The following is a 24,487-nucleotide window of genomic DNA, read 5'->3' as shown; positions in this document are numbered from 1 at the left end:
GCCTGCGGCCTTGTGAATGTTGACTTGTTTAAAGGTCTTACATCGGCTACGGAGAGCGTGATCAGACCTATCACCGTCAGTGATCAGACCTATCGCCGTTAGTGATCAGACCTATCACCGTCGTGTCATCAGCAAACTTGATGATGGTGTTGGAGTCGTGCATGGCCACACAGTCATGGGTGAACTGCTCTCCATTTGTCCAGCTCACCAGATCTTAATTGGAGAGAAGAGAGAGAGAGAAGAGAGAGAGAGAGAGAGAGAGAGAGAGAGAGAGAGAGAGAGAGAGAAGAGAGAGAGAGAGAGAGAGAGAGAGAGAGAGAGAGAGAGAGAGAGAGAGAGAGAGAGAGAGAGAGAGAGAGGAGAGAGAGAGAGAGAGAGAGAGAGAGAGAGAGAGAGAGAGAGAGAGAGAGAGAGAGAGACTGGCAAAGAGAGTTTAATGAGCCCGGTGGAAGGAGAGTTAGAGTCAGAGAGTCACAGAAGGGCAGCAAGACCATCACATAGAACTAAAGGCTTACTGTAGAGTAGATGCTAGGCTGTCAGCATACTGAATCACAGAGCAAAATTGACTTGGTCAGGGTGATACAGACTAGGTATAGGTGTACTCAGGAATGCAATTATGCAAGAAATGGTACATGTTGTGGAGGCACTGTAGAGGTATTCAGATAAGATATCGGATACCTTTAWTCAGACAGATTATATGAATTTCAATGCTGCTCTCCGATAGAATATTTTATCTTGGGAGTTGTACAAATGTCTGCGCTATGCATCCAATTAAGGGGCCTGATGAACTTTTCTCAATCTCTAATGCCTGTCTAGACTCTAGAGAACTGGAAAGGGAGTCATATTAGAAGACCTGTTGAGAATCCTCTACAACGAGTCAACATCACCCTGTTTGCACATAGGGTGCTTTTATTTAATAAAAGTTCATGCAGAATTAATGTCATCCATAATGAAAAAGCTGATTTTATTACCTTGTTCTCCGGCTCATTGGATTGATGGGGTATATTATGGAATGCAAACACACCATTTGTTGGAAATCAATTGAGCCCCCGAGCATGTTCCCCTTCTTGCGTGTGCTCCTATGTGAAAAATGAATTGTGCTGCTGGATGGATGAAATGGGTTCTTCTATTGTATATCATTTGATTTGGCAAATTGCAAATCACATAGTTGTCGTAAGACATGGGAAAGTAATCTATTCGCTTTGATGCATTTCTGCAAATTCAATCCCTAAGATAAACATGTWAACAGAAGGAAACATCCAAAATACGGGTCAAAGTTCATTAGRTTAAAAGTTGATCAATTGCTAAAACACAATTTCTGAAASCTTGCTCCATTTCCTGAAAACATTAAACACAAAACCTCAATCTTCAAGCACTATTTACATAACCTCTGACTCCTCTCGCAAAATGAAACATTTGCCTCAACATTCGCCTTTACCTGTGTTCAAAATCTAACACTGCTCTCAAATCATAAACAAAGTGATCAAAATGATATACACTCTTAAGCAGTCAGTAAACAATTCTCAGAAAAATAGAAAACACATTGTTCAAAACATACAATTCTCAGGGAGAAGTACATTTTTTACCTAAAAAAGTATTCATATTTTTTCGTCATTGTCTTTTGATGAACGAAAACATGTTCTATCATAGTAGCTCAAAATTGATCAGAAATTACTACTCTGCTTTGCTCTTTGCAATTTAGTTTTTTGTTCTTCCTCCACCTTGTACCCCTATTTTTACAGTACTGTACCCTGCATCTCACAAACTTGACCTTTGTCTCTGTGATACTGTAATTCTTGTTCTTTGTTGATATGAACCTGCAACCAGTCAAAATCTATTGAGCAGTCAGTACTGTTAATAAATGGAAAGCACAATGTTCAGGGCCATACAATTTGTCCATTGTACAGTATACAGCCTACAATGCACTGTACTACAGTATACAATACTAAAAGGGACAAAAARCAGAGGAGTAAACATGTGATCAATGTGCTTCTTCTTGTCTTTGGGCTGGGTCAGGCCAGAGCACTTCGTRGACATCACAAGCAATATTGTCCCTCCTGAGGCAACGGGGGAAGAAGCCTCTTGTGTGCCGTATCCAGCCCTGACATGATTCCTCACCTARATCACCACAGGCTAAATCCATGGCTTGCAGCAGATTTACTCTGGTGTAGGGTTGTCTATCATACACTTTCCATCTCCAAGAGGAGAAAAACTCCTCAATCAGATTCAGGAAAGGCGAGTATGGAGGGAGGTAAAAGTTCATAAACTGCCCATCGATGTTAAACCATTCCCTTACCTGAGCAGCTCGGTGGAAACTGACATTGTCCCACACTTCACATAAGGTGGGAATGGGATTCTCATTTAGCTCTTGACCCTGCTGCTCTTGAACCTGCTGCTCAAATAAAAATATCTCATGATTGGCAATAAATCTTATAAGAAGGTGCTGGGTGTTATATCGGCCGAGTGTAACATGGGATGTAGAACACCATGGTTGCTGATAGCAGCACAGATTGTGACATTGCCACCTCGTTGACCAGGGACTTCACAATGGCCCGCTGTCAATCATCTTTCGGCCTCTCTCTTCTCCTCTTTGTTAGATTGAAGCCTGCTTCGTCGACAAAGATGAACTCATGGGGTCTGTCCAGGATTCCAAGTGCAAATATATTGTCTGTAGAAATACAATATACTGTATGTAGGATTTTGTAAGTCGTACAGAGACAGTGGTATACTGTAGAGTACAATTAGGCTTCTGATTCACATACATGTATGTACTGAAGAGTAATGTCATTCACATAGTATGTGTTTAGTACTGTAGACAATCTGGATTACAGTAAATGTTTCTGAATGTACACTTACTTGCACATACTGAGCTCGCAGTTCTTTCACCCTTGGTGAGTTGCGTCAAAAGGTACTCTGTAACTTGTTTGATTCGCATCCTGCTACAGATGGAGGACACGGTCAATTGTGGAAATGCTCACACTGTCGATTCCCTGGAATGTGTGTTTGTCTTGTATCACTCGTTCTGGATTTCTCTGAGCCGTATTGCATTATCTTGAAGGACCATGCCAACTATAACGGCCTCTTGCTCCCGAGTGAATATAGCTTACTTGCATGTGGCTAGCCTTGCAATTCTACAAAAAAGTTAGTTGTGGGCAGATTACAAAAGCATATTCCATGCAGTACTAATACCATACAGGTGTTTAACTTTACAAATGTCTATTGAAACAGCTGCATATAGTGTAGTACAGTAAATTTGCAATTACAAAAATACAGTAGTATACTGTACCTGTTCTCTTCTCTGAATGTCCTTACTATGGTGGACACAGAAAATCGTCTSAAATTGGGTTGCACTCTAAGTCCTGCTTCCCTCATTGTCAGTCCATGGACAAGAACATGGTCTATAACTGTTGCTCGAATTTCATCAGATATTTCCACTATTTGTCTTCCTCTTCGTCCTCCTCTTCCTCGCCCTCCTCCTCCTCGTCGCCCACCTCGCATACGCACTCGTCCTCGTCCTCTCACATTGTTTCTTCTATCCATTCTCAGACTTTCTCCTTCCCACCTTCAACAACCTGTTTGCTCTCTGAACTGGCTTATATTGGTTGTGTCGCATCATTTGAAACAGGTTAAATCAATTTTGAGTGGTTGTGTTCAATCAATGACATGTGTTCTCTATTTGTATTTGATTGTTGCCACTTGTGTTTACCAGTATGGATGACATGTGCATTAGAGTGCAGAATGTGTTTTGAGAATGAGAATGTGTTTAGAGTTTTGCTGAAAAGTCTAAGTGAGATCTGCAAATTGTGTTTTACCATGTGAAATGGTTTAAGGTATTGACAACAGACTGCATAATTAGCTAAATGAGTCCAGGCAACTGAGAACTTTGTTCATGTAACGGTGTTCCTCCTCCTCTACATACGAAGAGGAGGAGTAGTGATTCGACCAAGGCGCAGCGGGTTGTGTGAATACATAATGATTTATTTACAAGACGAACTAAACACACGAAGAACACTTGATATATTACAAAACAACAAAACGATGTAGACAGACCTGGACYACGAACTTACATGAAACACGAAGAAAACACGAACAGGAAAATGACTACACAAAATGACGAACGCACGAAACAGTCCCGTATGGTGTAACATAGACACAGACACAGGAGACAACCACCCACAAACAAACAGTGTGAAAACACCTACCTTAATATGACTCTCAATCAGAGGAAATGAAAAACACCTGCCTCTAATTGAGAGCCATATTAGGTCACCCTTTAAACCAACATAGAAACAGAAAACATAGACTGCCCACCCAAACTCACGTCCTGACCAACTAACACATACAAAACTAACAGAAAACAGGTCAGGAACGTGACAGTTCAGCCAATGGGCTTTAGTGTTTTAGCAATTGAGAAAAACTGTAACTCCACAGCAGATTAGTTGAAGTACATAAAAATGCCTCTGATTGAGCACAGCACGTTAGTCGTTTATTGAGTACAGGGCCTTGCTGCAAATTACTTATTAAATAAACGTCTACCTTGTTACTGGGTAGTGAATAGGAGATCTATCTGGAGGGGGGGTGACAGAAGGTGGAGAGTAATTTTGTTGAATTTAGTTGAAAATAGGTTATAAATCTTCATCCAGCTTTTACCTCGAATGCCTCAAAATTAATAATATTCTAGCCGTTATTCTGTATGAGTGTGTGTATGAGTATTGAACAAACAAACTATGATGCCTTATTGCTCCAGGAAAGCAATAGGGAAATACACAACCATTCTAAGCCCAAGAGCTCAAAGAATAGCACCTGCTTTAATCTATGTACAGTATGATCCAAACAACAATATTCAGCTTCATCATCCTTAATTCATTTACTACAGTGTTTCATTTAATGAAGGGTTCAAGGGAAATCTGTGTTTTTTCAGTACCGCTGAATAAGTCATACGCCGAAACCCAGTTGAACAAAAACGGATAAAAGTTMATAAATTAATCAAAATGAGTTGTACAGGTCCTCATTTGAAGTGGAGTAAGGGTACGGAAGAGAGAGGCGGTGGGAGGCAGGCAAGTCTCAGGCACGATGAAGGTCATTTACACAGGAAATTAGAGGATCCAGGCAGGAAAGGGGGCTTAACGGATCAATGTATCAGAGTTTGGGCATGTGTGTGTGTGTGTGCACATGCTCACGTGTGGAGAGAGAGGGAAAAAAGAGTGACAAAAAAGTGGGGGGAGAGAGAGAGTGAGGGAGAAGGAAGAGGAAGTTCAGGTCTGGCAGGTGTCTAAACTATTACTGCGGTATAAATAAAAAATGGGCTGTTAAAAGTAGCCTCAGCCATGAGAGCAGATGCCACAGAGTGATTGGATGCCAGGATGCCATCACTTCTCCTTTTATAAAAAACAAAAGGTCTGTTAAGGTTGCCTCAGCCATGAGAGCAGATGCCACCACAGTGTGATTGGATGCCAGGGTGCCATCACTTCTCCAATTTTGGCTCATTGCCAGCTCACCCCACCAGACACCATTCACCACCACAGCTGAAAGGGCATTAGTCAGATGGAAGTGTCTAGGCACTTGGGCACCATGGCTCATCCCATAGCTGCACTCATCTCATTCAGCGTGAGGGGTACTCATCATACCTCCACGTTATTACAATGAGTCAGTGAAAGCATCCCCATTTAACAACTGTGCAACAAGGGTTTAATTTGGCCTTTGCTATTCTGTCACTGTCAGACACCCTAGCCCATCCGGATAGACATTGCAATGATCCCAGTATATTGTGCTCAAGGACAACCATAGTTCCCATTAAAAACGTTAATGTACTACTGTAGGCTACACAATAAATGCAGACAAAACAAAAATCAATGCCTTCCAAACCATACTAATATGAGATCATTTGTTTTGTAACCTTGACATATTTTGACATTAGCAGTAACCTAACCTTGTCCCGAGGCATATGAAGTGTGGTGCACGAGACTAGCAGTAAGCTGACTTTGTCTGACCCAAATCTCTACAGATGTAGGGTTAGCCATGCAGGGCTCGGGCTCCTCTCTGGTTTACAGTTGCTGTTGGTTTGTTTGTGGCCTTGTTGTTGTTGTGCTCTGTTATTGACCTCTCCGTCCCTCTCCGTCCCAGACAAGGATCATATTCCCAGATCTGTCTGTAGCCTGGTCCCAGATCTGCCTGTAGCCTGGTCCCAGATCTGTCTGTAGCCTGGGCCCAGATCTGCCTGTAGCCTGGTCCCAGGTCTGTCTGTAGCCTGGTCCCAGGTCTGTTTGTGCTTTTGCCTACTCCAGTGTCATTGTCAAGCCATAAGGAGTTGGCAAGAGAGCAAAAACAGATCAGTATCACTAATGACTCCTGTTGTTGAGTATTAATGAGGCTTAGTCAAGCAACACAGGAGCAGACTGCATGACAAGGACCTAGCTTTTCCCTCTGGTTTAAGTTTCTTTGGAGGGATCCCATATGAATACTATTTTATTCACTTTAGTGTTTTTGCAGACTTTACTGTAGTATTCATTGTAGTATTTACGGTAGTGTACTGTAGTATTTGCTGTAGTGTTTTTGGGGACATTACTGTAGTATTTACGGTAGTGTTCAGTAGTATTTACTGTAGTGTTTTTGGGTACATTACTGTAGTATTTACTGAAGAGTTTTTGTATTATTATCTTTGACATAGAAGTGGGGTGCTTTCTCCTTGAGGAAGCCTACTGGAGAAAAAGTAAAGGAGCTCATTTTCCATAACCTGTATAGGTAGGTACTGTAGGTAGGTACAGTTGAAGTCGGAAGTTTACATACACTTAGGTTGGAGTCATTAAAACTCGTTTTCAACCACTCCACAAATTTCTTGTTAACAAACTATAGTTTTGGTAAGTCGGTTAAGACATTTACTTTGTGCATGACACAAATACTTTTTCCAACAATTGTTAACAGACAGATTATTTCACTTATAATTCACTGTATCACAATTCCAGTGGGTCAGAAGTTTGCATACACTAAGTTGACTGTGCCTTTAAACAGCTTGGAAAATTCCAGAAAATTATGTCATTGCTTTAGAAGCTTCTGATAAGCTAATTGACATCATTTGAGTCAATTGGAGGTGTACCTGTGGATGTATTTCAAGGCCTACCTTCAAACTCAATGCCTCTTTTGCTTGACATCATGGGAAAATCAAAAGAAATCAGCCAAGACCTCAGAAAATAAATTGTAGACCTCCACAAGTCTGGTTCATCCTTGGGAGCAATTTCCAAACGCCTGAAGTTACCACGTTCATCTGTACAAACAATAGTACGCAAGTATAAACACCAATGGGACCAGCAGCGCGTCATACCACTCAGGAAGGAGATGCGTCCTGTCGTCCTAGAGATGAACGTACTTTGGTGCGAAAAGTGCAAATCAATCCCAGAACAACAGCAAAGGACCTTGTGAAGATGTTGGAGGAAACAGGTACAAAAGTATCTATATCCATAGTAAAAGAGTCCTATATCGACATAACCTGAAAGGCCACTCAGCAAGGAAGAAGCCACTGCTCCAAAACCGCCATAACAAAGCCAGATTACGGTTTGCAACTGCACATGGGAGAAAAGAGCAGAATTGTAGTCGGAGAATTATGTGGATGAACATGTCTCTTTGTTGATGAACATAAATAGAACTGTTTGGCCATAATGACCATCGTTATGTTTGGAGGAAAAAGGGGGAGGCTTGAAAGCGAAGAACATCAATCCAACCGTGAAGCACGGGGGTGGCAGCATCATGTTGTGGGGGTGCTTTGCTGCAGGAGGGACTGGTGCACTTCACAAAATAGATGGCATCATGAGGGAGGAAAATTATGTGGATATATTGAAGCAACATCTCAGACATCAGTCAGGAAGTTAAGCTGGTCGCAAAGGGTCTTCCAAATGGACAATGACCCCAAGCATACTTCCAAAGTTGTGGCAAAATGGCTTAAGGACAACAAAGTCAAGGTATTGGAGTGGCCATCACAAAGCCCTGACCTCAATCCCATGTAAAATTTGTGGGCAGAACTGTAAAAGCGTGTGCGAGCAAGGAGGCCTACAAACTTGACTCTGTTACACCAGCGCTGTCTGGAGGAATGGGCCAAAATTCACCCAATTTATTGTGGGAAGCTTGTGGAAGGCTACCTGAAACGTCTGACCCAAGTTAAACAATTTAAAGGCAATTCTACCAAATACTAATTCAGTGTATGTAAACTTCTGACCCACTGGGAATGTGATGAAAGAAATAAAAGCTGAAATAAATCATTCTCTCTACTGTTATTCTTACATTTCACATTCTTAAAATAAAGTGGTGATCCTAACTAACCTAAGACAGGGATTTTTTACTAGGATTAAATGTCAGGAATTGGGAAAAACTGAGTTTAAATGTATTTGGCTAATGTGTATGTAAACTTCCAACTTCAACTGTAGGTAGGACTCGGTTCTGAATGGAGGGATCAGATCTTCTGCTCTTTTCTATAACCATAAGGATTATTATTATGAATGATAATTAATTATGAATRATGAATATGGTCTATACTCTGCATGTAGGTTTGCATGTAGGTTTCTCTCTTACGGGTGGCACAAATGTGGATGTGGGGGAGCGGAATGGACAGGGTATATGCAAATTAAATACTGTAGTGTTTTTTTGCGGACTGCAGTGTTTGCAGACATTTCTGTAGTATTTATTACAGTGTTTTTGTGTGGATAATAATGTAATATTGAGTGTAGTATTCTACAGTATACTAAAAAATGATATACTAAGTACTACACATGAACGAGGGATACTACAGTGTGTAGTATAGTATTCTACAGTATACTACAGTTTACTACAGAATTCTATATTAAGTACTGTAGTATGTGGGGATGAGGGGAAGAGTTGTGTGTTCAGCTTGTTCAGTGCCGCATGTCTCATGTCAGCTCTCATCCTATGGATCAGGTTTTACTGCTATAATTTGGGCCTGTAACACATCTCACTGCTAATCCAGATGCCACTGTTAATTATGAATGATGCCTGTGCAGTAGGTCAACATAGTTACTGATAGAAGTCAAACAAAACAGGCCTTACTCTGCCTCTGTGCGATGTGAAGGAATCGATCGATTGTGTTTCACATATCCACACGCGTATAGGGTCTGGGCTGCATGGACACGTGCTCATTGATTAATCAATGAAGTCCTGGAAGCAAACGTTTTGCTAGACAAATGACAAATGGCAGTGGGGCTTCACCATGGCATYTTGCTTACAGTCGAATAGGCACTCATATGTAGCATTTTAACATTATTATGTAAGCAACATTGTCTATGGAATTAAATATCAGTGATATTTCATAGGAACATGCTACTGTAAAGTCTACTGTACAAAGCCAATCAAAACATGGGCAGAAAAGAGAGGGAAATGGGTTGAGACAAAAATGGACTAGACACAGATGTGCTTGGGTGTAAACCGTGGGATATTACAATCGAGTATTAAGGACATTTAGTTTAATCAGTTTACTACAGTTTTTCAGGCCAGCCACACTCTACATGCCACTAGCGTGGTATATGTGGCCAGGATTGAATCTATATTTGATTAAAAAGTATTACGCTTCTATATTAAATCTGAAGATAAAGTGTGTATGTGTACGCCTTTCCTGCAGTTAAATGACCAAATTTCCGGGGGTTTACACCGGAAATCTAATGTTTCTATGTCAAATGGTTTTGTTAAATTTCAGTCTTCTGTGATGTACAGTACCAGTCAAACGTTTGGACACACCTACTAGGGTTTTATTTCAATTTGACTATTTTTTACATTGTAGAATAATAGTGAAGACATCAAAACTATGAAATAACACACATGGAATCATGTAGTAACCAAACAAGTGTTAAACAAGTCAAAATATATGTTAGATTCTTCAAAGTAGCCACCTTTTGCTTTGATGACAGCTTTGCACAACTCTTGGCATTCTCTCAAACAGCTTCATGAGGAATGCTTTTCCAACAGCCTTGAAAGAGTTCCCACATATACTGAGCACTTGTTGAATGCTTTTCCTTCACTCTGCAGTCCGACTCATCCCAAACAATCTCATTTGGGTTGAGGTCGGGTGATTGTTGAGGCCAGGTCATCTGATGCAGCACTCCATCACTCTCCTTCTTMGTCAAATAGCCCTTACACAGCCTGGAGGTGTGTTTTGGGTCCTTGTCCTGTTGAAAAATAAATGATAGTCCCACTAAGCTCAAACCAGATGGGATGGCGTATTGCTGCAGAATGTTGTGGTAGCCACGCTGGTTAAAGTGTGCCTTGAATTGGGCCCCCCGAGTGGCACAGCGGTCTAAGGTACTGCATCGCAGTGCTAGCTGCATCACTACAGATCCTGGTTCGATACCGGACCGTGTCGCAGCCGGCCGCGACCAGGAGATTCATGAGGCAGTGCACAATTGGCCCATTGTCGTCTGGGTTTCGGGAGAGTTTGGCCGGCCGAGATGTCCTTTTCCAATCACGCTCTAGCGACTCCTGTGGCGGGCCGGGCGCATGCACGTTGACATGGTCAACAGGTGTACAGTGTTTCCTCCAACACATTGGTGCGGCTGGGTTCCGGGTTAAGCAAGCAAGAAGTCAAGAAGTAGTGTGGCTTGGTGGGTCGTGTTTCGGAGGACACGAAAATTGGMGAGAAAAAGGGGGTAACAAAACAAATACAAATAAATAAAGTGTGCCTTGAATTCTAAATAAATCACAGACAGTGTCACCAGAAAATCACCACCACACCTCCTCCTCTATGCTTCACGGTGGGAACCGCACATGCAGAGATCATCCGTTCACCTACTCTGCGTCTCACAAAGACACGGCGGTTGGAACCAAAGGACAGATTTCCACCGCTCTAATGTCCCTTCATTTTATTGGTGTCCTATAGTAGCGATTTCTTTGCACAATTCAAYCATGAAGACCCGATTCACACAGTCTCTTCTGAACAGTTGATGTTGAGATGTGTCTGTTACTTGAACTCTGTGAAGCATTTATTTGGGCTGCAATCTGAGGTGCAGTTAACTTTATTAAACTTATCCTCTGCATCAGAGGTAGCTTTGGGTCTTCCTTTCCTATGGCGGTCCTCATGAGAGCCAGTTTCATCATAGCGCTTGATGGTTTTTGCGACTGCACTTGAAGAAACTTTCAAAYTTCTTGAAATGTTCCATATTGACTGACCTTCTATCATGTTTTAGGGAAATTCCAGATGCAGACAGTGTCGAAGTAACAAAAGTTTATTACTAGAACAGGGGGCAGGCAAAATAACAGGTCAAGGGCAGGCAGAGGTCAGCAATCCAGATCAGAGTCCAAAAGGTACAGAATGGCAGGCATTCTTAGGGTCAGTGCAGGCAGAGGTCAATAATCCAGTGTGGTGTGACAAGGTACAGAAAGGCACGCAGCCTCAGGGTCCGGGCTGGCAGAATGGTCAAAACCGGGAGAACTAGAAACAGAGCAAGGGGGAAAGTGCTGGTAGGCTTGACGAACAAAACGAACTGGCAACAGGCAAACAGAGAACACAGGTATAAATTCACTGGGGATAATGGGGAAGATGGGCGACACCTGGAGGGGGATGGAGACAAGCACAAAGACAGGTGAAACAGATCAGGGTGTAAAAGACACCTTTATGTCTTAAAGTAATGATGGACTGTTGTTTCTCTGCTTATTTGAGCTGTTCTTGCCATAATATGGACTTGGTCTTTTACTAAATAGGGCTATCTTCTGTATACCACCCCTACCTTGTCACAACACAACTGATTGGCTCAAACGCATTAAGAAGGAAAGAAATTCCACAAATTAACTTGTTAACCRCTGTTAATTGAAATGCAATCCAGGTGACTACCTCATGAAGCTGGTTGAAAGAATGCCAAGAGTATGTAAAGCTGTCATCAAGGCAAAGGATGGCTACTTTGACGAATCTCAAATATAAAATATATTTGTTTAACACGTTTTGGGGTTCTACGTGATTCCATATGTGTTATTTCATAGTTTTGATGTTTTCACTATTATTCTACAATGTAGAAAATAGTAAAAATACAGAAAAATCCTTGAAAGAGTAGGTGTGTCCAAACCTTTGACTCGTACTGTATATGAAGTGTAACATTGGGATGCAAACTCAAACTTGAATACATTTCAACTCTATATCTGAAATGGTACAGAAGACCACAATAAAATCCAGAAAATAGCCATTCAATTCTACAAACACCTAAAAATAAGTGATTCTCAAACCATAACAAAGCCCTCACCTACAGAGAGATGAACCTGGAGAAGAGTCCCCTCTGCCAGCTGGTATGGGGACTCTGCTCTCAAACAAAAACAAACCCCACAGAGCCCCAGGACAGCAACACAATTAGACCCAACCAAATCATGAAAAACTAAAACATCAATTGGCTATACTGGAAAGAATAAATCACTTTGGAAATACATATTTTTTAACATAGAAAACTAGAATGTTATTTGGCCCTAAACAGAGAGTACAAAGTAGCAGAATACCCAACATTAACGAAAGCTTTGACTATGTACAGACTCAGATGGTACGGCCTTGCATCGGCAGACCTGTCTCTCAAGAGTAAACAAGCTATGTGCCCACTGCCCACAAAATGAGGTGGAAACCAAGCTGCACAACCTAACCTCCTGCAAACTGTATGACCATATCAGAGACAGATATTTCCCACATATTACACAGACCCACAAAGAATTTGAAAACAAATCCAATCTTGATAAACTCCCATATCAATTAGGTGAAATACTACAGTGTGCCACCACAGTAGCAAGATTTGTGACCTGTTACCACAAGAAAAGGGCAACCAGTGGATCACAAACACCATTGTAAATACAACCTATATTTATCTGTTTATTTAATTTCCATTTCATACTTCAACTATTTTCACATTGTTATAAAGAGAGAAGAGAGATATAGTGGAAGAGAGAGAGAGAAAGAGAGATAGTGTGATCAGAAGAGAGAGAGAGAAAGAGAGGTAGAGAGAGAGAGAGCATTGTTTGGGTGAAGGAAACCTGGTGATGATAGCAGATGCTCGGCACTATCTTTCTGACTGACTGCCAAATTTTAATGAATGGTATTTTGGGGGGTCTAGGAATCAGCAGCACACTTTGGCTTTCTGTAAATAAAGGTCGTTTTTTTCCGAAGACATATGCCATGAGGATCGTATCACTTTGCTCTCAACCTCTGACCCTTGGTTTCAGCCTCACTAAGGCAAATTAACCTTTAACTGCAGTGGGCTAAATCAGGGTCACACAGAGTGTTCCTTGGTAGTCTTAAACAAATCTACTTTGAAACAAAAGTATACACCTGACACACATGGAACTTCTTCGGGATCGGTGTCCCGTCCATGGGACGGTTGAGGCTTATGTGATTAGTAGGTTGTAAGGTTGTAAGTAACAAGAACATTTCCCTGGACATAGACATATCTGATATTGGCAGAAAGTTTAAAATCTTGTTAATCTAACTGTGCTGTCCAATTTACAGTAGCTGTTACAGTGAAAMAATACCATGCTATTGTTTGAGGAGAGTGCACAATTTTGAACATGAAAAGTTATTAATATAAAAATTAGGCACATTTMGGCAGTCTTGATACAACATTTTGAACAGAAATGCCATGGTTCATTGGATCAGTCTGYAACTTTGCACATACACTGTTAGTGGCCAAAATCTAAATTGCAGCTGGGCTGGAATAATACATTATGGCCTTACTCTTGCATTTCAAAGATGATGGTACAAKAAAATACAAAAGAACGGTTGGTTTTTTCTTTGTATTATCTTTTACCCGATCTATTGTGTTATATTCTTGCCTTGTCTCTCGTTCCCAGCTTTGTGCAAGTTACCTGAAGGGCTGATGTTTAGGCGGAGGTAGGTATTGTGTTTTGTGTGCTCTAGGGCAACAATGTCTWGGTGAAATTTGTATTTATYGTCCTGGCAACTGGAWTTTTTTTGGAAATAGATTATTTTTGTCTTACTGAAATTAACTGCCAGAGCCCAAGTCTGACAGAATCTGTGCAGACGATCTAGGTGCTGCAGTAGGCCCTCCATGGTTGGGGACAGAGGCACCAGATCGTCTGCAAACAGTAAACATTTGACTTCAGAGTCTAGTAGGGTGAGGCCTGGTGCTACAGATGGTTCTAGTGAATTTTATAATGAATTTTATAATGTCGTATGGTTTCCCCCCAACACCGCTTTCCCCTACCATCAATTTATATAGCAGGCCAAATTGAGTCAAAAGCTTTTTTGAAATAAAAAAAGCTTATGCTTTGGTTTGTTTGTTTGTCAATAACGGTGTGCAGGGCGAGTATGGGATCTGTAGTACGGTCATTTGGTAAAAAGCCAGTTTGACATTTGCTCAGGACATTGTTTTTACTGAGGAAATGTAGGAGTCTCCTGTTAATGATAATGCAGAGGATATTCCCAAGGTTGCATATCCCATGGTAGTTATTGGGGTTGAATTTGTCTCCACTTTTGTGGATTGGTGTCACGACCGTCGTTCAAGGAAGACCAAGGTGCAGCGTGGTGAGCGGACATACTTTTATTATAATGATGTCGCCAACAAAACAATATACATAGAAACGMCCGTGWAGCTTAACTTGGGCTATAATGCCGCTAAAAAAGTCAACTTCCCACAATGACAAAAGAGGAAAAGGCAGTCTAAGTATAATTCCCAATCAGAGACAACGATAGACAGCTGTCCCTGATTGAGAACCATACCCGGCCAACACATAGAAATACAAAAACATAGAAATCAGAACATAGAATGCCCACCCCAAATCAKACCCTGACCCAACCAAAATAGAGACATAAAAAGGCTCTCTAAGGTCAGGGCGTGACAATTGGGGTTATCAGTATTGGGGAAGATACCAGAGCTGAGGATGATGTTAAAYAGTTTTAAGTATAGCCAATTGGAATTCGTGGTCTGTATATTTTATAATTTCATTTAGGATACTATCAACCCACAGGCCTTTTTGGGTTGAAGGGTTTGTATTTTGTCCTGTCGTTCATTCAAGGTAATTGGAGAATCCAGTGGTTCTGGTAGTCTTTAATAGTTTATTCTAAGATTTTGTATTTGTTCATGTATATGTTTTGTCTGTTTGTTCTTTGTTATAGGGCCTACAAGATAGGACATGGGGTTTATCCATACATCTCCATTTTGGATAGATAACTCTTCATGTTGTTGTTTGTTTAATGTGTTCCAATTTTCCTAGAAGTCGTTAGATTCTATGGATTCTTCAATTACATTGGGCTGATTTATGATGTGCTGTTCATAATTTTTTCTTGGTGTATTTCTGTACTGTTGAATTGTTTTGCCATAGTGAAGGCATAGGCTCAGCTTTTATGGGTCTTTATGGTTTTGGTTGGATAGGTTCCTCAATTCCTTTTTTAGGTTTTTGCTTTCTTCATAAAACCATTTGTCATTGTTGTTCATTTTCTTTGGTTGTCTATTTACATTTTTATTTATTTTGGTATTTGGTATTTTGTTAGGATCCCTATTAGCTGTTACAAAAGCAGCAGGAAGAAAATTATTGTAGAAACAGTTTGAATTTCTTGGCTAATTGTTTTTTGGTCGGTTTCTATGATACTTTCCTTCCATCTATACTATAGATTCTATAGCATCTCCACTGCTCTTTCTCTCTTTTTTCTCTCTTTTTCTCTCTCTGTTTCTCTCTCTCTCCCTCTTCCCCATCTCTATATTTTGCTCTCTCTCTTCTGCTCTCCCTCTCTCTTCTGCTCTTRCTCACTCTTCCTCTATCTCTCTCTTCTGCTCTCTATCTCTTCTGCTCTCTCTCTTCCCCTAACCTCTATCTCTTCTGCTCTCTCTCTCTCTCTCTCTCTCTCTACTGTTGTCTCGCTCTCTCTTGCTTACAGACAGTCACATTGTCTGTTTCATAACTTCCGAACGCAATTAAGCCTAATTAGTCCTCAATTATTACAATGTCTCTGACTCATACATCAATGAAACCACTAGTGGTGTAGACACATAGACAGGAGGCATCATTCCGCATGGGGATTTTTCGCATCAAACTTCCTTTGTATCCAGAAAATGGGAAAGATATTGAAGGTGAACAGAAGCGCATCTAGACACTGAGGAGAAGAGTATTGGATTAAGTTGGGTCCAATTTAATGAAACTTTAAGAGGAAGTTTGGGGACATGGTTTGGGGTTGAGGGAGGTCATATTAGTTCTGTTTTTAATTTAACACTGGATTTGATTACCTTAACCAGACGGTCAAGTCTAGACAAAAGTATGGTCCACTGCACTCTCAAGGTGAACACTGCTGTGTCAGAGATTGACAGCACTGCAAATGGGCAATGTCTGAGTAGTACATGTAGCTGCAACGACCGTGATTACAACAGAACTGAGTTAACTCACCTGTCCTCTATTCCTTCTCCTGTAGTCTGATGAAAGCAGTTATGACATGACATGACATGGTAGTTGTGATTGTATCCTATTTTTTCTGTCATGGAAAATGTTGAATGAATTGTGTTTTGGGAATCGTATTCTGTCATGGGAATTGCCGAATGAATTGTGTCATGGAAATTGTAGATAATTCAGCCAAATAATTTATGAATACATCACAAAACTTTGATGGCTCTTTAAAGATGAAATGGACTTCATGTTGTGCTTTTCTTGACAGGTACCACCTCCAAGCATGTGGTGATGCTGGCAGGCAACACAGCCAAACATGGCCTCCGCTGCAAAGCCTGCAAGATGAGCATCCACCACAAGTGTGAGAAAGGAGTGGGATCGCAACGCTGCCAAGGCAAGCTGGTAAGAGCCTGAACATCATCACAGAATTAAATATAGAATAAAGGTATTATATATACTGTATCTCTATGGACATCATCACCGGTGTCATCATTAGTGTCGTCATCAATGTCATCATCAATGACATCGTCACTGTCATCATCCATAGAGTTACATCTATATTCTATCACTGTCATTGTCATCAGTGTCGTCAGTGTTCTCCCCAGCTAACCAGAGAATGTATTGAAAATGTTGTATTAACATCATCGGTGCCATCAAGCTCCCTTCGTGCCTACAGTATTTCTCCCCGCATTAAGCATTAATCCAAGGTCAATAGGTCTGGCCTCGAGGAATCTTTTTATTGCATTGGAATATATTGAAGTGCTATATGCCATTCTGTTAGAAGTACACCATGGCAATTACAGCCTGTTGCTTAGTATGATTCACATATATTTGTCTCAACAGTCCCACCAGAATACCAGATTAAAGCTGTGGTGCGGAACATATTGTGCAGCGAGGCAGGACTCCACAGAGGTTAATGTACTCATCACAAAGACATGAAAGGTAGATTAGTAATGCGGTACTGCAATTACGGAATTGAATAATCATGGTGGTGTTGACAGTCCACTGCCAGAGGAGTCAATAAGCAGCTCATAAAAAAAGGTGATATAATACTAGAAAAAGAACACTTTATTGTCCATTATCTGAAACATCCATATTTCTGACTGGGTTGAACTTACACTTTCTTGGCTTGTATTGTGTCCTCCCATTATCAGGCAATTCCATTATATACAGTGTGATTCATCACTCTCCCTCATTTATCTCAGTATGTGAACTGTGAGCTTGCATTGTAATGAGGGGGGGGGGGGGAGAGAATGCAGAGAATGCCAAGACCAATCTGTCATTTCACTGTTGTCCAATGTACTCTGGGGAACTGGCAGTCACGACTGCACTGGGGCTTTTTAGTCATTCACACCGAATCACACGTCCCACGCGGAAAATATATAGCGTGTGCGGTTCCATCATGTGTGATTTCCATTTGCTTGGCTCTCCAGTGACTAACTTATCCAGAGTCCAGGTGCCCCTGGCCTGCATGGGAGGGAATTKACTGGGATTGACAGGGAATCACTGGGAATAACTGGACATTACTGAGCTGAAATAAAGAACTGGCCAGGAATGGGTGGGATTGAACAGGGGTAATCAGGATTGACTTGGGGTTTAGTGAACCTTGTGTACCGTGACCATGGGACTGCTCAGGATACAGGAAGACAAGAGTTCCCTTTGCCCTCCATTTTCCTTTTTTCATGAGCTGCCTAATGCATTGAGGATGAGGCTCATGGAGATAGAGATCAGCTTTCAGGAGTGGAAAATGAGGTTGAGGGGTCAAGCATAAAAAGAGAATATACTCCCAGTGGGGCTCGCCTCTAAATTAAGGTTTCTCAAAATGTGGCAGGTTGTATTTGTTCAACCCTGCTTATTTCTCTTGGCAAGAGAATTTGGTCAGAGAAAAAAGAGAGTACATGAAACCAAATATATATCATGATGTGTTGTTTGAGTTGAAGATCAAAATATTACACCATGACATGTCATAACAGTGAAACAGTGACTAGATTAGATTAGACATAGTCATATGAAATGGCCACTTACATACTACAGCTGAAATCATCTTTCTTAGTATTTCAGTCAATATGGCTGCGTTTACACAGGCAGCCCTATTCTGACCAATTCGTTTTGTTTTTTTTTAGATCAGAATTGGGCTGCCTGTGTAAACACAGCCTACAACATTCACACTGTAGGTATAGGCTATCCCACCAATATGTGTACTGTATGACACAGTCAGTTAAAACATACATCCTTTTATATTTCCCAAACAGTTAACATGACTATCACAAGGATAATTCCACACTTTTGACCAGTGACCATTCAAACTGGATTCAAACCTCCATGTTATTTCAGTAGATGAGTTTCAGTGGTCTCATGCATCAACCAGACAACCTTTTCATTAAGGAGCTTGCCTCTGACAGGGCCTGACATTGGGTGGCACTTCAGAGGTGCTTATAAAGTTCAAGAGTTGCTTCTTTTACCTTCTCATTACCAGCCGCGGCACATTGAGAATTAATCAAGGCAGAGTACACATGCAGATTGCCTGAACCCACGGTTGATTATTCAAAATTTAATCAAACAGAAATGCTTCTTCTTTGTACAGTTGAGGCAGAGTGGCTGTGCTTGTTGCAGGAATAATGGCTGCCAAGCACCTAAACACAATAAGTTGATTTCATTGTCAGTTAATACCCGATTTTGAAATGACCTTTCACTGTATATGATACCAGGGTGAATCTGTCCTTGTTTTGATAAGCTTAGTATGTGATAAACACCTAAAGATGTAGGATCTTAATTTGAGCCAGTTTGCTACAGCAGGAATTATTTGAATTATTATGTGGATTATAAATAATGGACATTTTTGTATGGATTGATACATTTTTTGTAAGGAAAATCAAGTCTAAAATGTCAAAGTGGAAATTACAAACTTCAGAAGCCTTTTTTTAAACCTCAAATACACAAGTTTAATGTATTGCATTGCAGGACAGTTCTCCTGCAACAGGGTGATCAAAATAAGATCCTACATCTGTAGTTTAATTATTCTACCTACTTGTCTTGTCATGTATTTCACTGACATTACCATCCTTGCCTAAGATAATTACTATTTCTTGGGCGAGATTCTGAGAAACTGAAATTCTGAAAATGGAGGCCATCCACTGTAATTTTTCTGGATGTATGAATGACATCTCTGATGGGAAATATTGATTGTATGGGAGACGGTAACACAGAAACGTCATGGTTAGATACTGTGCCTTCGGGAAGTATTCATACCCCTTGACCTTTTCCACATTTTGCTATGTTACAAATGTATTAAATAKATTTTTTCCCTCATCAATCTACACACAATAAACCATAATGACAAAGCAAAAACAGGTTTTAAGATATTTTTGCTAATTTATTAAAAATAAAAACGGAAATATGAAATTTACATAAGTATTCAGACCCTTTACTCAGTACTTTGTTGAAGCACCTTTGGCAACGATTACAGCCTCAAGTCTTCTTGAGCTTGGCACACCTGGCAAACATAGATTGGCACACCTGTATTTGGGAGTTTCTCTAATTATTCTCTGCAGATCCTCTCAAGCACTTTTAGGTTGGATGGGGAGCGTTGCTGCACAGTTATTTTCAGGTCTCTCCAGAGATGTTCGATCGGGTTCAAGTCCGGGCTCTGGCTGGGCCACTCAAGGACATTCAGAGACTTGTCCCGAAGCCACTCCTGAGTTGTCTTGGCTGTGTGCTTAGGGTCCTGTTGTCCTGTTGGAAGGTGAACCTTCGCCACTGTGTGAGGTCTCTCTGAACTTTGCTCCGTTCATCTTTTCCTCGATCCTAACTATTCTCCCAGTCCCTGCCGCTGAAAAACATCCCCACAGCATGATGCTGCCACCACCATGCTTCACCGTAGGGATGGTGCCAGGTTTCCGCCAGACGTGGCGCTTGGCAATCAAAGAGTGCCAAGCTTTGGCAGCCAAAGAGTTCAATCTTGGTTTCATCAYACAAGAGAATCTTGGTTCTCATGGTCTGACAGTCTTTAGGTGCCTTTTTGCAAACTCCAAGCAGGCTGTCATGTGCCTTTTTTACCGAGGAGTGGCTTCCATCTGGCCACTCTACCATAAAGGCCTGATTGGTGGAGTGGTTGTTCTTCTGGAAGGTTCTCCCATCTCCACAGAGAAACTCTAGAGCTCTGTCCGAGGGACCATCGGGCTCTTAATCACCTCCCTCACCAAGGCCCTTCTTCCCCGATTGCTCAGTTTGGCCGGGTGGCCAGCTCTAGGAAGACTCATGGTGGTTCCAAACTTCTTCCATTTAAGAATGATGGAGGCCACTGTGTTCTTGGGGACCTTCAATGCTGCAGACATTTTTTAGTACCCTTCCCCAGGTCTGTGCCTCGACACAATCCTGTCTTGGAGGTCTACGGACAATTCCTTTGACCTTATTGCTTGTTTTTTGCTCTGACATGCACTGTCAACTGTGGAACCTTATATAGACAGGTATGTGCCTTTCTAAATCKTGTCCAATCAATTGAATTTACCACAGGTGGACTCCAATCAAGTATAGAAACATCTCAAGGATGATCAATGGAAACAGTATGCACCTGAGCCCAATTTCGATTCTCATAGCAAAGGGTCTGAATACTTATGTAAATAAGGTATTTCTGTTTTTTATTTTTTATACATTTGCAACAATTTCTAAAAACCTGTTTTTGCTGTGTCTTTATGGGGTATTGTGTAATGCTGAGGATTTGTATTTATTTCATACATTTTAGAATAAGGCTGTAACTTAACAAAATGTGGAAAAAGTCAAGGGGTCTGAATACTTTCCGAAGGCACTGTAGATGATAGACATCTAGAGGAGTGTCCTTGTTTGCACTTGGTACGTAAGGAATGGGACGGATCATAACAGCAAAGGGACTGGTACACATCCTGTTAATGACTCTGGGACTGTATTCAAAAAGTGTCTCAGAGTAGAGTAGTAGATCTAGGATCAGGTCCCCCATCTAATTCATTATGTTCTAAAAGGAAAAAAAATGATCCGAGACCAGCACTCCTCCTCTGAGACTATGTGGATATGGGCCCGGAAATCTGCAGTCTGGCACTCTGTCAACTGAGCTGTACTAACTGTACACAAACTAGTCAAAGTAACAGAATTGATGCTGGACTAATCTAGCCGCGTATGTATGGGCGGGACAGGGTGGACCCGGCAGATCAGATTGAGCAAAAAAATTGGAATGCTCTCTACTTGTCAGTGTTCCAAATGGGACATTATTTGTATTTTTACCTAAACACCATCAGACATAATTTATAGCAAGAAGTACACTGGAATGACATTCACTTTCATGGGATGGATGGCCAAAAAAAACTAACTGAAAACCACACCTCCAAAAGGCCACGAATATGACCACATTAAGGCATATGTCACTGTGTTTCTATGGCTATATGCACCATAACACTGCTTATTTCATTTTTTTCATTTAGCAGACATAGCAGCTCATAATCCGGTGCCATTGTCACAGTCAACACACCTACAGTGCTTTCTGACAGTATTCAGACCCCTTGACTTTTTCCATATTTTGTTATGTTACAGCCTTAATCTAAAATGGATAATAAAAAATCCTCAGCAATCTACACACAATACCCCATAATGACAAAGCAAACACAGGTTTTTAAACATTTTAGCAAATGTATTAAATAAAAAACAGAAAAACCTTATTTGCATAAGTATTCAGACCCTTTGCTATGAGACTCGAAATTGAGCTCAGGTGCATCCTGTTTCCATTGATCATKCTTGAGATGTTTCTACAACTTGATTGGAGTCCACCTGTGGTAAATTCAATTGATTGGACATGATTTGGAAAGGCACACACCTGTCTATATAAGGTCCCACAGTTGACAGTGCAAGTCAGGATAAAAACTAAGCCATGAGGTCGAGGGGAATTGTCCGTGGAGCTCCGAGACAGGATTGTGTCGCGGCACAGATCTTTGGAAGGGTATCAAAACATTTCTGCACCATTGAAGGTTTGGAACCACCAAGACTCTTCCTAGAGCTGGCCGCCCAGGCAAACTGAGCAATCGGGGGAGAAGGGCCTTGGTGAGGAAGGTGACCAAGAACCCGATGGTCACTCTGACAGAGCTCTAGAGTTCCTCTGTGGAGATGGGAGAACCTTCTGGATGGACAACCATCTCTACAGCACTCCACCAATCAGGCCTTTATGGTGGAGTGGCCAGACAGAAGCCACTCCTCAGTAAAAGGCACATGACAGCCTGTTATAATTGAATAATTGGAGAAACTGCCCAAATACAGGTGTGCCAAGCTTGTAGCGTCATACCCAAGAAGACTTGAGGCTGTAATCACTGCCGAAGGTGCTTCAACAAAGTTCTGAGTAACGAGTGTGAATAGTTATGTATATGTGATATATCCGTTTAAAAAATATATAAATTAGTATAATTTTAAAAATCATTTGTTTTGCTTTGTCAGTATGGGTTTTGTTTGTAGATTGATTATGATTTTTTTTAAATACATTTTAAAATAAGGCTTTAACCTACTTTCCGAAGGGACTGTATGTTGTAGCTTAAGTTAGGTTTAAAATTGCAGCATTTTATCTCAGCCTCATGGCAAAATGTGTAGAATAGCAGAAAATTTGCTTTAAAACATATATTATTTTGGGCCCACACAAATTCCTGCAGGCCCACCCACCAATGTATTTTTGCTTACCCTACTGGACTAATCTGATCCTGTTCCAGATGCACATCTTCACTCAACCCTCATCAAGCTATTTTTTATTTTCACATTGTTTAATATTGTTTAGCATGGCTGAGGTAGGGAGAGTGATCAGCAGGTGGTGATCACAGAGAGGTCTGTAATGGTGAATGGCTTTTAACCAGTTGTTCTGGCTTGGGATATGTCTAAAATGTCTCCTCTGCTTTAGCCAGCTTGTTGTTGTCTCACCAAACAATGATGTTGTTGTAAACAGAAACAAACCCAGACTAGAGTACAGCATAGTGCATGTGGAAACTAATAGAGAAATTAGGTTATGCAGTGGCTCTAATGTATTTTGCTAGTGGTGTGCTGCACTGCCTGTTGATGTATTGATCCCTCACTCACTATGATGGTCCTGCCCTCCATCCTTCCTTTCCTCCCTCCCTTCTCTTTCCCCCTCCACAGCCAAAGGGCTTTCGAAGGTACTACAGCTCCCCACTGCTGATAACAGAGCAATTTGGCTGCATCAAAGAAGTCATGCCCATTGGTAAGCACGCTTTCTGTCCCTTTGCCTTACAATACTCTAGAGATAAATACATGTCATTACAAACCAAGGTGTATGAACAGTGGAGAAAACTGAAGATGAGAAGACACTCAGCAATCCTTTATAAGACAATGGAAGTTTGCTTAAAAAAAWATATTTTATTGTTGAAAGCAATGTGAGACAAGCCAAAGCGATTTATATAGGCCTGCCTTTCAAAATGTCAATACGCTTACAGTGAATTGATGCACAACTAGATTGTATTTGTCTGTCTGTTTTGACTGACACAAGCTTCTCTTCTCTGCTYTCTCTCCCCAGCTTGTGGCAGTAAAGTGGACCCTGTGTATGAAGCTCTCCGGTTTGGGACCTCTCTGGCACAAAGGGACAAGAGGGCCAGTGGCTCCGAGTCCCCCCACAGGAACTCTGTAAGAACAACAACACAATCTATTACAGTTCAGTCGAGTAAAGGCTTAACTGAATAACAACAGAGACAGAATACAATATGTAATTTTTTTTGTTGGTGGTGGTGGGCAGGTGGAAGGTCATTGGAAGACTGTTGCTGCAAAACAACAGGTGTGACACACAAGGTTTGAGGTGACAAACAGTACCAGTCAAAAGTTTGGACACACCTACTCATTCAAGGGTTTTTCTTTATTTTGACTATTTTCTACATTGTAGAATAATAGTGAAGACATCAAAACTATGAAATAACACATATTGAATCATGTAGTAACCAAAAAACAGTTAAACAGATCAAATTATATTTTATTTTTGAGATTCTTCAAAGTATCCACCTGTAACGGTGTACGGTGTACTCAGATACAGCCACTGTGGAGTAAATATGACCGATAACGGTGTACTCAGATACAGCCACTGTGGTGTAAATATGACCCATAATGGTGTACTCAGATACAGCCACTGTGG

At 41.1% G+C, this 24,487-nt stretch overlaps 1 protein-coding gene across 2 annotated transcripts in view; it reads left to right on the top strand.

The window, feature by feature from the left end:
* stac (SH3 and cysteine rich domain) overlaps positions 1-24,487 on the top strand; it is a 57,314-nt gene that overhangs the window by 9,786 nt on the left and 23,041 nt on the right. For both annotated transcript variants that reach the window (XM_023994867.2, XM_023994868.2), the window contains exons 3-5: positions 16,619-16,752; positions 23,488-23,569; positions 23,882-23,988. In XM_023994867.2, the coding sequence (XP_023850635.1) occupies positions 16,619-16,752; positions 23,488-23,569; positions 23,882-23,988 (323 nt within the window). The remainder of the gene's footprint in view (positions 1-16,618; positions 16,753-23,487; positions 23,570-23,881; positions 23,989-24,487) is intronic.

Source organism: Salvelinus sp. IW2-2015, linkage group LG9 (genome assembly GCF_002910315.2).
Source record: "Salvelinus sp. IW2-2015 linkage group LG9, ASM291031v2, whole genome shotgun sequence".
NCBI classification, from domain to species: Eukaryota; Metazoa; Chordata; class Actinopteri; order Salmoniformes; family Salmonidae; genus Salvelinus; species Salvelinus sp. IW2-2015.
This window is presented reverse-complemented; position numbering and strand designations above follow the sequence as displayed.